Source organism: Miscanthus floridulus, chromosome 4, assembly GCF_019320115.1.
Source record: "Miscanthus floridulus cultivar M001 chromosome 4, ASM1932011v1, whole genome shotgun sequence".
NCBI classification, from domain to species: Eukaryota; Viridiplantae; Streptophyta; class Magnoliopsida; order Poales; family Poaceae; genus Miscanthus; species Miscanthus floridulus.
In genome coordinates this window covers 15,753,477-15,769,660 of record NC_089583.1, presented here as the reverse complement: position 1 = coordinate 15,769,660, position 16,184 = coordinate 15,753,477, and the positions used below count along the sequence as shown (strand labels likewise).

The window sequence follows — 16,184 nt, the reverse complement described above, 5'->3', positions numbered from 1 at the left end:
ATGGTACTGGACCAATTTTCGAGTTGGCGGTGTTCAGCAGCAAATTGCACGTTTGTGCAGTGTCACTGAGCAAAATCTCCCTAATATTAATGGGGATTTTTTTGTAACCTTCAGTGTCATGGATAAACTTACAAAACTTAAGTATCATCCTAACCTAAGCTATTTTAAACCGTCTAAACGGACCTCTGCAGTCTTAAAAATGATTTTGCTGGGATGGTAAGCTGACTCCCCGTTCGCTTGTCTTAAAAATGGCTTGTTCGGCTTCTTTTTTCAGCCAGAACAGTGTTTTTCTCTCACAACAATTCAGCCGGAACAGTGTTTTTCAGCCAGTTTCAGCCAAGTTTCAGACCAGCGAACGGGCCCTATGCAGTAAAGGTTTGGGACGCATCCAAATTTGGGCTCAACCATTTTTTGCCATCCAGCTGAGGCCTCCAACACTTCGCAATTAGCAAATTCATGCTAATTTTCTCTTAGATTCAACAGTGCAGATATTACCATAGGCATAGCAAAACTTTTCTAATTTCTTTAAAGAAAAATACAAGGGCTCAATCACAAGTGAATAATGCACATATATCAAGTATAACAGGAAAAAAAATGAAAATAGGATTCTATGCAGAAGGCAGAGAAGCAGTGTGTACATAATATTTCCTATTCCCAGTGTACACAATGAGCTCTTCAGCCAAGGATGAAGAATTTCTATCCTTTTTACTTTAATAATAATCGGCTGATTTCAGACAAACAGATTATTCATGCTACATATATCGCTCTTACCAAGCATACACATCCTAGTAAGAACTTAGAAGAAACCCTCCATTCCTACTTCCAGTGAATTAGCATTCACTATGTACTAGTACCACATCAGTGTTCCATGTGGACGGCATCAGATTTGCAGATGGACTCAAAGAGACGAAGATATGGTTAGCAGTCTAATATGACACAATGGCTACATGATATGTAAGATTGTCAGCATCAATAGCTCGTCCACTTGTTCTTCGTGTTCCTCCACTTGACCCTCAAATCAGATGGCCGCCGTGTCCTGTGAAACACATCACTGCCATATTCTAGTATCTGAATCCATAGAATTGGCGCATCATTTTGTGGAGTGAATTTTGCCATCGCCTCCTGGATCATCACAGTGAAAAGTATAAATACACACGGCTAAGCAACACATAATTACATACTACAAACCTGGCCTCAGAACAGCCAGTGCCGAAGATGGTGTTTCAACAATAAAATTTACATCCAAAAAACGATTACCCTCAAATAAGCTGCTGCTTCTTCCGTCCAACAGAGTTTTCTACGTCTTCCAGTTGGTGCAACAGGATTGGAACTGCAATACACATGTGCTCAGTTCTTGAAATAGTATTAAATGGGAGTTGGTGCAGATGGATCCTTTTGGGGATTTCCTGTTTCACTTCCATCAACTAAGGCCTTGTTTAGATCCAGCACGTAAAGTTTTGGGGTGTCCCATAGAATGTTATATGGGAGTGCCGCATGGGGTATTCGGATACTAATAAAAAAATAAATTACAGAATCCGTCAGTAAACCACGAGACGAATTTATTAAGTCTAATTAATACGTCATTAGCACACGTGCATACTGTAGCACTTTATTGTCAAATTATGAACTAATTAGGCTTAAAAGATTTGTCTCGCAAATTAGTCGCAAACTATGCAATTAATTATTTTTTAGTCTATATTTAATACTCCATGCATGTGTCCAAACATTCAATGTGACATGATGTAAAGTTTTGGGTTGGGAACTAAACAAGGGCTTATTTACTTGCTGAACCTCAGCATTGTCTGTAGGGAACACAGGCTTCTCTATATTTACATATTCGTGGCTGCTGTGCAGGGACTGATCATTGTCACATTGTTCAGTGCCATTGTGGTGGGGTCATAAATGTGATCCATGGGCCAACTCCTTTTAGCTGAAGAGAAAATTAGAAGTTCATTTTTCCATTATTCTACCAGAAACTTACATTACCAGAAACTTGTTTTCAGTTAAACTCCTTTTAGATGAAAAGAAGTTTCTGGTAATGTAAGTTTCTTGGTACATATAGTTTCCTGGATGTCTTGACTGAAAGGTGGAAGCAAATCCTTCTTCAATTTTCCAGAACTTCCAACCTGCAAATTTTACTATGTATCAAAAATCTCAAATACACTAGAAACTGAGAAGTGCTTCATAATAATCAAATGCTACATGTCTTCTTAAAAAAACAACTAAAATCATATGACTTTTTCAAAATGTGAAAAATTCAAAGTCACACTTAATGAAAAAGAAGCACCAATAGGCTGGCTCTGCACATAATTGGAAATTTTCTACACTAAATGTCCATGCTTGATGGCAACACTGAATTTCTGCAAAAATAAAAAGATTAGGGAAAACACCCATCTTAAGGAGATGCAGTAATCTCTTAGAACTTCACAATCATATACGGAGCAGAGCAGTCACAGAAATGTCACGACAGCCATAACAGTTCTAGGATAATTGGTGACAAGGCAACACATAATTGGCATAACAAGAGGAAGTAGCTATGGGATTTTGCCAATGTTGGGGAATATCTCGGAGCATGTCACCAGAATACAAATCCATGTTGCTACCATGGGAATGGCGTACCCAGTGCAGAGAGCTCCCGCTCTGTGCGGGGTCCAGGGAAGGGTGTCAGTGGCAAGCCTTACCCTCACCTGTGCAATGCGAGGAGACCGCGACTCGAACCTGGGACCTTCCGGTCACAGGCGGTAAGACTCTACCGCTTGCTACCATGGGAAGGGATTCCTAAAAATTGAACCCCAATATGTTTACATTGTTTTTTCCTTTCAACAAGTTGTGACAATGACATTGTAGCAAGATACATTTGCAACGAGACATCCTGTATTTCTGTCCAGATTTATACCAATCCCAATACTCCAATGCCAACAATCTACTTCCAGGACATATTCCATGCTCCATCCCAACGGATCCACCACTACAGTTCTACCAACGGCCAATCAAAAGTAACAAAGCAGCGACGCCAAATTAGGAACAGGGAGGCTACAAATAACTACCCACTGCCAGTATTCCCTGGATGAAATGCTTCCAAACATGAACAGAAACAAATGCAAGCACTCAACAAAACTTCTGCGCTATCTGACAAAAAATTGGAAGGTGAATGTGGATCGCGAGAGTGCGCACCCCAGCATATGAACCACGCACCTCTCTGATAAGCCGAAACAGCACATCCTCGCACGACCGAGCGCCGCCATCAACCCTAAGCACCCTCGCCGTCGCCGCAGCCTCAGCCCCAGCGGCTATCACGGAAGACACCTCCTGCAGACACCGGAGCGCGACCCGCTCGCGCGTGGCCTCCGAGGCGCCCGCGAAGGGCTCCGACGAGGAGCCCACCAACGCTGCAGACCGCCAACGAGCCAATAAAGCAGACCAGGTGAGAGACCGAAAGCGCCCAGGCGAACGGCGGAGGAGGTTAGGGTTTGGAGCCTCACCCTTGAGCACGGAGAACTCGAGGGACTTGTCGCCGGCGAGGGCGTCAGCTATCCAGTGGGCCGCGAAGCGGGTGGCGATGGCGGAGGCGGAAGGGGACGGCATTGCGGGCGGGAGGCCTAGGAATACAACGACTGACTGACTGAGGGGCCGAACTGCAAAATAACATTTACCGAGCTCCGTACCGAGGAAGATTTCAAATAATTACCCACCGATCAGTTAATCCAATTATTATCTCCCTTTAGTTCCCCTAAAAAAAATTATCTCCCTTTAGCATTACTCACAAAATAATATTTCTTTGAGCATGTTTTTATTCGAAATTTCCCAGCAATCTTGACACGTATCGTTGCACGCCATATCTCTTCCACTGAAATCGCCTCAAATCTGATTTACAAGGCATGCCAAGTCTAAGTCAATAGACCACACTCTTTACTGGCTAAACAATTGCTCATGGTTCAACTATGATAGTTGTCACATCCTTCATCCTGCATTGTTGATATCAAATATCCGGGACCAGGAGTGAGCTGGGTGCCTTCATATCCAAAAGGGGTCCATATGGCTAAAATCGGATACATGAAGTCAGTAAGAGCTTAGCAATAATTCAGACAGAGGTGTAAAAGTACATGCTTCATGACACATTTACAATGTCAACACACGTTGTTTCAGTTCCAAGGTGCACCGTACTTCATATTCTTAAGTTCTTCCAGCTGCAAAATGAGAGACAACTGGTCAATGCCAGTTTCATTTATGTTGAAATCATATGCAAAATTTGCTTGGGATTCACAACAAAATTGTGAAATCATAACTGAAATGCAGCCCAGAACTCCAGATGAATGCCATCTTGTGCTCAGAACATACAATCTCTTTGTTTCCCTAAAAGCATAGGACTTTGCGAGTCTAAAATGCTAACTGTCATATGGGGAAACAACACAAGCAAGTTAACTAGAACCTAGAAATCCACAGGATAAACTGGTTCAGAAATACCATCTAGCTTATTATATCAACTCCATGCCGCACATTCTACCTACCTTTCAGTCTAACTAAACTTTTTTATGCATAAAACCAAGACACAAGAATGACGACTTGAGGAGAGAAACATGTACCTTACAGGACAGAATATTTTTGCCAGATCATAGAGTGATGAAAATGAGAGTTTTTTTAATGTATATTGGTATTTATACATCCAAACACATCCAGTTGGGTACAGCTGAACATTATGAAGGCTAGTGGAATTCAGAACATTACCAGCACTTAAGTTAAAGACAAACTTATTGCAATGAGTACATTATTGGAGTGCAAGAGTTTCAACATCAAATAAGTAGAATTACTTCAAATAAGCAGTAAGCTTTAAGACTAACAATTAACACTTCTTATTAATCATACATGACATTTCCGTGGAGATCTATATCCCCATACAAAAGTTTGGTGAAAGTTGTAACACTAAATGCTACTGAACATTAAATATGCCATGTAAACAGACAGAGTAGTGTACATTGCCAACACAGTAACATTGTATACCTGTCTGCATGTTTCCTTTTGGGTTTCTAAAAGCTTATCATACTTCAATTGCAAATCCAACTTCTCTGCCTTGAGCTTTTCATAGTCAGAAATTGATGGCCCACCCAGCTTCTGCTGAACAAATCTAAGGGTATACAAGCATGTTAGAAGGTACAGGAAAAATGCTTAGGATCACTGAACCAAGATTGCCATTTCGTGAACGAAAAAAGCAAAAGGAAATCTCAGTCGCTAGTAGATATACATGAGTCAACTTACTCGACCGCAGATGAAGGCTTATCGTTCTCCTCATACAACGCAACAAGAACTGCACAGCGAGATGAAGATATAACTAGCGAGTTACATAGCTCTAGTGATTTACAGCGGCACACAGTGGATGGAACACAAACCTTTCGTGAGGGTATCGAGCGCGCCGCTGGATTCAAGATACTTCCTGAACGCTTTCTTGGCTTCCCTATCCTGTAATTAAAGTCATAAGTCATAACCATCATGTTGGGAGGCAAATGCAGCGTGAAGCAATAAGCAGAGTCGTGGGTTAGGTTGGGCTTTATTTACAGCTTACATGCTCACAAATACGGTAAATGGAAGCTATCTGTCCGTTTGAAGTTTCAATGGTAAGGAGTACAGTATTCCTTTAAAAAAAATGGTAAGGGCAGTCCCAATGAAAGAAACTAGTAGTTTCTATAACATAGAATACCGCATCAAAAAAGTACTGCTTTCCAACCTATGTTTCTATGAGTAATAATTATTTTCTCTTTCTCTCTCCCAACTCTATCTTCTTCCTTCAATGGAAGTGCGGCACGAGCTCCCTAGAAACTGGTGGTTTCTCCCCAATAGCGATTTCATGGTTTCTTAGTGCATTGGGTCAAGAGAAGACCTGGTTTCTTCATGAGGAAACCATTTCTAATGATTTTTGCTCTCTTCCTTCATTAACTACGTTGACATATCAGTATTTTACCTATGTGGCAAGTCATTTAATGAGGATAGAAACCATCATCAATACACCGTTGGGACTGCCCTAAAGGGTACAGCACTTGTTTGCAGGGAACAGGAAATCTTTGTTTATCCTCGGCCTAAAACTTAAGAGGAAATGAAACTACCACAGTCTAGAGGAAACCAAGCCGCACGCAGGGCAATCGACAGCAGCGACCAATTAATTGTTCCACATTGGTCAGCGGGCCAGTGGGGCACGGCACGCCGGCGAGCTGCGGCCGCGCCGCGCGTGGCGTGAGCGGCAGGTAGGCGAGCAGGCGGCGTGCCGTCGGCCGGACTCGTGCTCTCCCGTTCCCGTGAGGAGACCTGGGCCCTATTTAGTTCCCTTCTAAAATACTAAATTTTTTAAGATTTTCCGTCACATCAAATCTGTAGATGTATGCATGAAGCATTAAAAATAAATAAAAAATAAAACTAATTACACAGTTTAGACGAAATCCATGAGACGAATGTTTTAAGCCTAATTAAACTATATTGGACACTAATTGTCAAATAACAACGAAAACGCTACAGTGTCGTTTTGCCAAAAAAATTGGCAACCAAACTGGCCCCTGGCCCTCCCGGGCGGTTTCCTGGCCTGCTGACTCGCCCGGCCGCACCTGGCCCATGGGCGCGGCGCTGCGGCCGGCAGCACGGCACCTGGCGCTAGCGCACTGCTGCGTCAGGTTGTAGGCTTGCACTTGCAGTACAGTGCGTGTGTTTTGAATTTTTATTTTTTTCGATAAATTTTTGAAAAATCATAGTAAATCATAGAAAAATCATAAAATAAAAAATCTAATTTTATTGAAATCCACATGAGTAGATCTACACAGTGAATATATAATACGGTATGTTTTAGTACAATTTTTTTTTGTAGCTTTAGATTAATTGAAAAATCTAATTTTGTCTGTAATTAATTGGAATAATTCATAGCTGCAGCTTCTATGGTCCAATTGTGGTGAAATTTTTATGGTACGCTAATTATTGTATGCTTGAACTATAGTAAAAATTTCGTACTTATTGGACTATGTATAACTTAATTATAGACAATATTTTCCTAAACGGTAGACAGTCGGCGAGGTCTCGTGTAGCGTTTAGACCGTGTACACGGCGTGTACACGGTTTTACACGGATTACTCGTTTTTACTTTATTTGTAAAAATAACTATAATAACCTGTGTATATTCTCCTATAACATAGATAATATTTGTATATTCAAATAATTTTATTATAAAAGTATATTCCACAACTAATCTAATGGTACTTATTACACATCATAAACATTTGTAATATTTTGAAAATAACATAGATAAATTATTTTCAAAATATTACCCAGTGTTTGCCTACACGGCCGTGTAGACCGATTACACGACCGTTTTTTACCGTTTACACGGCGATTCCGTGTAACCTACCGTTTATGGCCTAAACTGCACGTTCGGCTATCGAGTAGCGATTACACGCCGAGTAATCGGTCTACACGGCCGTGTAGGCGAACACTAGTTATAGATAAAATCTAATTAATTACAGAAAAAATTGGATTTTCCAATTAATCTAAAGCTAAAAAAAAATTGTACTAAAGCATACCGTATTATATATTCACTGTGTAGATCTACTCATGTGGAGTCCAATAAAATTAGATTTTTCATTTTATGATTTTTCTATGATTCACTATGATTTTTCAAAAAGTCACCGGAAATAAATAAAAAAAAATTCAAAACCACCGGCACTGTATCAAACCCACTGTTACTGTAGCAAACCGCCGCTGAAAACCACCCAGGGGTAAAATAAACAGTTCTGGAAAGTTTAGGGGGTAAAACAGACGGTTTCATAGTTGGGGGATGAAGTAGACCAAGTATGAAAGGTGGGGGGTTAAGTAGACTTTTTCCTTTATATCTAAAATAGATCTTCAACACAATACCTACTGTCTCTAATAGGGTACCTATATGAAAGACCCATTTTGAGTGTCAGGAGAAGTATAACCCAAATATAAATATCCTCTCTTTTGGAGACATATTTACAGATAGGGTTCTCTTTTGAGTCTTATTGTTGAAGAAGACCAAAAATAGATATTGAACCATTTGCCTGTAGCACTACCCAAACATGAAATGAGTCTTGTATTTTGGGTAACGGTTGTTGAAGATAGCCTAAGCATAAAGTAATAGTGGTGCTCCCTCCATTCCAAAAAACAACGTAAATCTCACCTTTTAGGAGTAAATCGACCAAATATGTATACAAAAACTAACATTTATGATATGCAAGTATCATTAGATTAATTAATCATAAAATATATTTTATAACAAACCTATTTGGATATACAGATATTGATACTATTTTCTATAAATATAGACAAATTTAAGATTAGTTGGCTACTCAAAAACGAGATTTATGTTTTTTTACTGAGGAGGAAAAACAACATAATTGTGCAAACTTAATTTGCCATATGGAATGGGCCGGGCCGGGCAGACCATAAACAATGTCTTATCTCAGTAGAACTGTGCCGCATGCTTTTGAATAGATGCAAAAGCCTGATGAGTGAGGATATACCATTGCACGACTCCACTTCCAATCGCCCAAATCCGAGAAAAACAAATGAATAGGCAATGAGATACGGTGCCAGTTTGAAAATCAGAGGACCAAGGGTTCCTCCACCCATCTTGGCAAATGAAATGGACACTACTCAGGTAGAGCTCTAAAGCGGGAAAGCAGCTCTTCCACTCGATTCACGAGTCGTTTTGGCTGGCAGAAGAAATCTGAGAACACCTGCCTTTCCTGCTGCGCGTTGCGTGAAGGCTGTTTCAACATCTGCAGAACATTCGTAAATATAGCTAGCAACTTTAAGCGAACTCAGGGAAAGACGTGAAGGGTTCTGAACCCAAGATTGTACGTAACAAAGAGTGCAAAAGTCAAATGCCCAAATGTTAAAGAGTACCTCGGCCTTTTCGTCTCGAGCTACTGTCACTTCACTAAGGGAAGCAGAGACTTGCTGGCTGACCATTTCAAGGTCTTCAAGTGATTGCGCCAGTGGCTGCAGTAGAAAAAAAATGGTGAAGTCCACTCGTGACAGCATATATGAAATAAAAAGAGGACCGAGGGATGAGAGCAACGTACCCATGGTGTAAGCTTTGGTTGCTCATCAGAAAAGGGCACAGCGAGAATTTGCTCCAGTGTTTGGATAATCCTGCATCTGCCAGAGGTAAAAAAGTATGGGATGATCAGACCAAGGGGCTAACATATTATTCGAGCAGTAGGGGTTTGTTAATGTCAAGTTCAGCTGTGACGCATTTGTCGTCTTGATACTGGGGGGAATCGCAAGGCACAATTAGCTAGGACAACTCACAGTTCATCAGTGCATCTTCCTCGCTCACGTGGAAGAACATTTTCAGCCTCATGCTGAAGGTACTGGAGCTCATCTTGCAGCTCTGTTATCTGCTCGATCAAACCATATGATGAAACATATTCTGGTGACATTGCTTGGGAACCTACAAAAAAATTTAAAAGATGAATGGATTATTCCAGCTTAATAGTTAAAAAAAAAAACATCCCAACTAGTGGTGGATATAGGAATTGTAAGCAGAGCCAGCTTACTTGAGTGACTGCTAAGGATATCCCTCACAGCATGAAGATAAGAATCGCTGTTGTCAACTGATCCCTCTTCAAACATTTCAGATGCTGCTTGATCAATTAAATGATACCGGCCCTATATATCCATGATGTAGATACTCTATTTTGTAAGAACACAAGTGAAAAATGATAAGAAGCTAAATAATATGCTGAACTTAATGGATAAAACTCAGCAACAATGCCAGGCGGTCATCAACAGCTGAGAAGTAGCCCTGCAATTCCAATTCTACAGCTTTAAGAAATGAGTAGGCACTCGATATTTTTATCTGTTCTTCAAGCTGGCAGGTTATCTTCAGAAACAGATCAGCAGCAAGTTGATTGACCAGATGATTGATGAACTGCAAGAAATAAAGTGTCTACATGACCACTTATTGGGTAAAAAGATGTGTTGCTACAAACAATTGTCAAACTCATAAGGTACCTTCTTCTGATGACTTATATAGCATTCCTGGCGCAGAAGCTTTAAATTGTGATCTCCTAGAAGGTCATGAAATCATAGTTACAACATGCCATACTATTCACTCGAGAATGCAAAAAGAAAACGTATATATATTTATAGTGTCATGAAGATCACACCTTCCAAAATATTTGCACCTGAAAGCTGAGCAAGGTCTGCACACAGGCCTGTAACAGTCTGAATAAAGGGCAACACATAAAGATAAGGAAGTCAATAGTGCAAAGAAACAATGATTAATACAGACATTAACTTTGTACACCACCAGAAAACAATTGGAACTCACCCAGGTAAAGTACAGTAGGACAGCTACATGGATGATAAAGACGCCAGAAATTGACTCAGAAAAAGATAAGCTATGAACAACAGAGCATCTAGTAACTATATCTCAAAACTATGTATTGGAGTTGAGGATGAAGAACAGTAGAACACAACATTCAAAACATGAAAATGATTTTGAACAAGTATGTGATTGTTAGTTTCATTTTTTGGAAAACCTTTCGCTTCAATACTGTTTGGGCGAGGGTAAGGCTTGCCACTGACACTCTTTCCCAGACCCCGCACAAAGCGGGAGCTCTCTACACTGGGTACGCCCTTTACTGTTTGATCATTCAATTCAGCTAAAACAGGAATGAGTTCTTGATAGAACGAGTTATATGGCTAGGAGATTGTTGAAAAATCTTTGAGTGCATGACACTTGACAGGCAAATAAATTAAACCAAGGTTTCAAGTAATGTAACCTAGCAACTCCACATCATCCATTGAGATCATAGAGAAACCTTTCTTAGGGTGCTCATGTTCTATCAATGAAAAAAAAAAATCTTGTAACAAAATTACCTCAGATAAGTATTTCTGCGCATGATGGGAAAGATCTTTAAGCTCTTCAGCAAGTTCGGCGTTTTTCCTCCTGAATATGAAACAAGTGAAACCACAAATCAGACATATTAGTGATAAGAGAAATGCCAGTGGACCACTTGTTCATGTTCAAATTCAAAGAAACCAAACAGGATAATGTCATGCTGCTGCACTATAGTTAAACTTTCAAAAGCAACTAATCATGCTCCACTAGCTGTCAATCTGGCATTAAGCATATCCTGCATACCTTAGAGAATGGCTATCCTGATGAATATATGACTGTTGGGATGCCAACTGAGTTCTCAGAACTGATAGTATAGCCTCTTCTTTAGCATGTTCCACTTGTGCTTCTATGTACTGTCTCTTACTTTTAGCAAATCTGTCAACAAATGAGCAGCATCAGAATAGCAATCCCCCTCAGAAGAAAAGAGACACGACATTACTTAGATGATAACAATAAAGTATATGCATATAAAAGATAAAAACTGTACATCTTAAAAGATCAACAAAAAAAATCCAGATTCCGAGGTAATGTCGTGAAAAAAAGCAAGTATATTTTATTGTGGCATAGTTTATTTGTGAGTTTTCCAGTGAAGTGATGAAACTAGTAGCGACAGGGTTAACTGGGGTGGTGGATTATATAGAATATAGGGGAAGCCAGAAATAGATGGCACCCTACCAGTAGCCAAACTAACTACACAGAGATGTTTGAGGTTAATGTCAAGCTGAAGAAAACAAACTAATAAGCTGAATTCAATGCGAAAATTCCTTCCAAAACTCAACTAAATACCACTTGTTCCCTGTAAAAGATGAAGCTAATTAAACTTTAAATTGATTTCCTATCAACACCATCTGCCAAAACTAAGATTCATCAGAATTTATCCTTCGGCGGAAGCAGGAGAAGCCCTGGCAGTAATACTGCGCAACTTTTCTGATGGTAAAAAAAATAAGACATTTCAAAAGAAAAATGAAGGTGCAATGATCTGTAGTAATCCAAAAATTTCCACATTGACAGACCAAAAAGTACTTACATGGAGTTAATTCGGCTCAGTTCGACAACAAAATGGTGGGAGTTTACTGAATCTCCTGCGCAGAAGGGAGGATAAATTGCTTAATGGCCTAATACCACTTTGGCATAAATTGTTAAACCACATGTGAAGGAACATGGGAATATGAATTACTAGGCATGATTTCATGTTGAAGACCAAATCCAAGTCTAAATGTAATTGAGATGCATACAGTATGACTGCTAAGGAAATCTACAGAGTGCAGTATGCAAAAAGGATTCACAAATAGAAGACATGAAGCAATAGGATTTGCCCAAATTTTAGAAGGTAACTGTGAAATGAAAATAAACGATAAACATCAATAACTTCAGCTGCTCCTGCTGGCAAAATAAAGACTATGAGACTGGAGCTAGACTCACCTCTTAACTTGTCATCTTGAACAACAAGTTGGAGTGGTCCCTACCATACCGCCAAGAAAAGTTTGGTCAGCAAGCAGGTGGCAAAATTATTCAAACTAAAAGCAAATTTGTCGATAATTTAGTTTACTCTAGATATAATACCAGTAATTTGTTTATAAGGTGATAATCTATTATAGTCGTTTCCACTCAAAATAAAATCTATTGTAGTTTCCCATTAAACTTATTTGTTATTTGCATATACTATAATAGTGCAGGAAACTATTGCAGAATGACAATATATAATATATGCTCTGCCTCTCCTTTGGTTCTTTTTTTCTTTACTTAATGGAATGACACACAGTTCTCTTGCGTCGTTCGAGAGAAACAACAGTATATAATATAGTTTTTTGAACAAAATGACAATATAATATTTACAATAGACTATTTAGTAAAAATATGAATGCCTTTAAAAAAATAATTACTTGAAAAAAATGAACTTAGAATTCATTTTAATAGCAATCAAAATATGGGCTGGAGCACATAGTTGTTCCAGCTTCAATAGCTTCACATATGCACCAGATCATGTAGATCAGTATCCATTGTATGCGTATGGTCAAATAGGATTTTCTTTTAATCGTAAATTCAAGTTTCTAAACATAAAATCCAGTTAATATAGGAATGGCAAGATCATGAAAGCAAAAACACCTTCTCAAACTTCTTAGAGAACCATTTGTTTAGTTCCTTGGTACAAACCAGGGCACTTCTCACATAAGGCTGGAAGTCACAGTATGATAGGTAGACCCTGATATCTGCAAGGAAAAAAAATGCTGTGCATTCAAAAGATTGACAAGAATTTAAACATCAGCCAATATACACTTATATATGACAAGCTGTGGCACTAGACAATGACCACATTTGCATGTATATACAATACAAGTCAAAATGGAAGTACCAGGTGATTAATGCATGTCATCAAATGCAATCGGATGAAATTATTTGCATTGTACATGTTAAGAGAAAGAAGAATACCAGCTTCTGAGTGATAGTAAGACAACTCCTGCGTGGTTGCAGTAAGTTTTCCAAGTATTGCATTCATCTATCAGAGAGTTCTAAAAAAAAGTCAGAACAGAGAGCAAAGTCTTCTCTTGTTAATTGCTAGAATGAATTCTATAGGAAAGAATAGAACATGTCAGAAAGAAGCATAAACTTGGGTTCAACTAGTTAGGAACTGACATAAAACAACATCAAAAGAAAACTACACAAAATGGATAAATAACCTGTGGACCAAACAGACCAATAAACCCTGTTATTTGTCAGCACCTATCAAGATAGCCTGTTTTTTAGTGGATAGAAATAGTCCTCAGCCCTCAGAAAATCGCAAAATACTAGCCTAGGAATGTTACATGGATAATCAACACAGATTGCAATGTTTCCATGATTATAGAGCAGGCAATGGATGACAGGTTCTAAGCCAGATATGATTACTGTGGTATGATATGCAACAGAGATCCCAGTAACATCTAATGAAATTAGGTACGGATTGGGTAGCATAGTAGTATGGTTTACTTACTTTGGACAAAGCCAAGGAACGTTACCTCTAAACTTCTCTTAGCAAATATCTCATCTAAGCCAGTAAGTTGTCCATTAGCTCTAGTATTAGCAGATGAGCGGAACTTCTTTCCCTGGTTAATGGTGGTAGCTTGTGCTGTAAGTATATCAAGCTTCCACTCCAGAGAAGCAAGCTGCTTTTCCAAATCAGAAACTTCAGCTCTAAAAGCAAGCTTTGACTCACTAGAAGAATAAAGAAAATCATCCATAAATGGAGAGATCAAAACAAACTGCTAACAAGATAAGCATCTTCTAACATAGCAAACCTTGTCACACTACACTATATGACCCACTAAACTGTCTGATATCCAAGCAAGGTCAGACTCGTTATGTTAAGAGTCAAATACTCAACCATTGCCTAAGTTAGGAACTTAGGCATCAATTCATCGTATATCATGTGCAAAACGAAATGAACGAGAGGTACCTCGAAACAACATACTCATGCAGGTAAAACTCCAGGAAAAAAAAGAAAGACAAAACCAGAGCAGAACAATTTCTTATAAGAAAAGCTATATTGGGTATATTTGCAAGGGTTGTAAGGAAAGTGCAGCTCTAAGAAGCAGGACATAACGGTAGCTCGTCAATTCCTATAACGAATGAGACAGCCTACCGGATGTCTTCAAGACTTTCGTCCGTCAAGAATTTGTATTCCTGATTCTCCCCATTGTCTGAGAAAGCCGAAATACGATCAAAAGCAAAATCCAAATCTTCCCCCTGAAAATGGCAACCAAATCAGGAGCGGGCATGTCTCGCTTTATAGAGCTAACAGTTTGAGTTAAATGAAAGCAATGCACGGGCGTCTGAATCTACTATCTACAATGGTTTTAATGGATCTCGCTACTCATATCATAACATATAATTCACAATGCAAGTGACTTATGAAATAACCCAAAAAAATGAAACCAAAATATGCATACCTCCAATAACTTGCCTTCCATTTCAAGCTGCTCGTACCTGCGGTTCATGCAACAGTTGCAGCAGGTATTAGCCTGAGAGCCATTACAAACTAAACAATGAATGATTCAATAGCAAAATGATGTTTTCGTTTAATACTTTCACGCGCAACTTTGCTCGTTATAAGTTTTTTTTTTAGAGTGCTCGTTATAAGTTATGCCATCACATCGTAGCACTTAGTATGCTTCACTACGGACAAATTCCAGCAATCCCTTTCTGCTAGATCCGCTTTAGCTTAATCATGCACGGTTATCAAAGCATGCATATGCAAAGTGTGTGAGCCTTCTCATGCAAGCCCGTCACTTCCCCAAGTTTCACATCATACTCCCTCCAAGCATTTTTGCAACGTAACCAACAATTCGTGAAGCCAATTTCGACCTATTCAAAATTCTAAACCAAAGCCCAGCCACGCCCTAATACCTCCCGCATCGCACACCCGAAATCTGGAAGCCCCGTCTCCGCCAATTCAGTCCCCAGGGCCCAGGCTAATTTCGCAACCAAAAAAAAATCCCCCCGCGCACCGCGCATTCAACTGCGATCATATCATATCATGGAATTAACGAAGGCGCGAGGGTTTCGGCGGGGATCGGTCCGTACAGCTCGAGGTCGGTGGCGGAGAGGACGTTGCCGGGGCGGAGCCGGGCGCAGACCCACGCGAGCATCCGGCGGGAGTCCTCCCCCTGGAGAAACGCCCACTCGAGGCTCTCTGCGTCGAGGGGGTCGTCGCCGTCGAACCCCGCGGCGGCCAGGGCGTCGCGGAGCTGCTTCGCGCTCATCGCCGGCGCGGCGGCGTTGGGGCCGAGTGGGGACGCGTGGGGGAAATGGAGGGGTCGGATGGAAGTTTGCAAAGGGGTGGGGGTGGCGGGCCCTGGTGCCGGGGTGTTGACCGTTGACGAGATACGTTTCCACGGGCTGCCTAGGCGGTCTCCCTCTGACACATGGACCCTACAGATACGATTGTGGATCAATCGAATAGTCCGTTTCAAAATTATAAGTTGTTTTAATTTTTTTTTACGTTCATTTTGCTATGTACGTAGACAGCAAAATAAACATAAAAAAAATCAAAATGACTTATAATTAAAATGGAGGGTGTATTTTTTTTTTGGCTATAATGTCTTTGTTTTCAATGAATGACACCTATGAGGAGCAATTTTAGCCTTTTATATTAAAATACATAATAATAATATAGAAGTGGAATCGGATGAACCCACGTCTATTGGAAATATTTTTTCCTGGGATGAACATAACCCCAAACTCCAAACCAAACACTCTGAAAAAGAGGTTCGACCCAACCTACCCACTCCTACCCTCTATCAAACAC

At 40.0% G+C, this 16,184-nt stretch overlaps 3 protein-coding genes across 4 annotated transcripts; all 3 read right to left on the bottom strand.

The window, feature by feature from the left end:
* Nucleotides 1–981: 981 nt before the first annotated feature.
* LOC136551018 (uncharacterized) lies at nucleotides 982–3,695 on the bottom strand. 2 transcript variants are annotated; one of them, XM_066542618.1, is made up of 4 exons: nucleotides 3,483–3,695; nucleotides 3,196–3,389; nucleotides 1,258–2,126; nucleotides 982–1,068 (listed from the first exon to the last, which is right to left on the bottom strand). In XM_066542618.1, the coding sequence occupies exons 1-3, from the start codon at nucleotides 3,583–3,585 to the stop codon at nucleotides 2,004–2,006; spliced, it is 420 nt and encodes a 139-aa protein (XP_066398715.1). In that variant the 5' UTR covers nucleotides 3,586–3,695; the 3' UTR covers nucleotides 982–1,068; nucleotides 1,258–2,003. The 2 variants fall into 2 exon arrangements, with proteins under 2 accessions (XP_066398715.1, XP_066398714.1); XM_066542617.1 differs by having other exon boundaries at nucleotides 987–1,122.
* Nucleotides 3,696–4,027: 332 nt separating this feature from the next.
* Nucleotides 4,028–6,596, bottom strand: LOC136548111 (uncharacterized). Its single transcript, XM_066539747.1, has 5 exons — nucleotides 6,534–6,596; nucleotides 5,385–5,454; nucleotides 5,254–5,302; nucleotides 4,999–5,122; nucleotides 4,028–4,187 (listed from the first exon to the last, which is right to left on the bottom strand). Exons 1-5 carry the CDS (start codon nucleotides 6,594–6,596, stop codon nucleotides 4,143–4,145), a joined length of 351 nt encoding a protein of 116 aa, XP_066395844.1. The 3' UTR covers nucleotides 4,028–4,142.
* Nucleotides 6,597–8,349: 1,753 nt separating this feature from the next.
* LOC136551017 (AUGMIN subunit 3-like) lies at nucleotides 8,350–15,697 on the bottom strand. Its single transcript, XM_066542616.1, has 18 exons — nucleotides 15,461–15,697; nucleotides 14,827–14,863; nucleotides 14,520–14,623; nucleotides 13,897–14,092; nucleotides 13,331–13,397; nucleotides 13,007–13,110; nucleotides 12,323–12,362; nucleotides 11,928–11,982; nucleotides 11,144–11,275; nucleotides 10,879–10,948; nucleotides 10,164–10,221; nucleotides 10,009–10,064; nucleotides 9,770–9,925; nucleotides 9,552–9,663; nucleotides 9,304–9,445; nucleotides 9,075–9,150; nucleotides 8,896–8,991; nucleotides 8,350–8,768 (listed from the first exon to the last, which is right to left on the bottom strand). Exons 1-18 carry the CDS (start codon nucleotides 15,637–15,639, stop codon nucleotides 8,640–8,642), a joined length of 1,809 nt encoding a protein of 602 aa, XP_066398713.1. The 5' UTR covers nucleotides 15,640–15,697; the 3' UTR covers nucleotides 8,350–8,639.
* Between the last annotated feature and the right edge of the window lie 487 nt (nucleotides 15,698–16,184).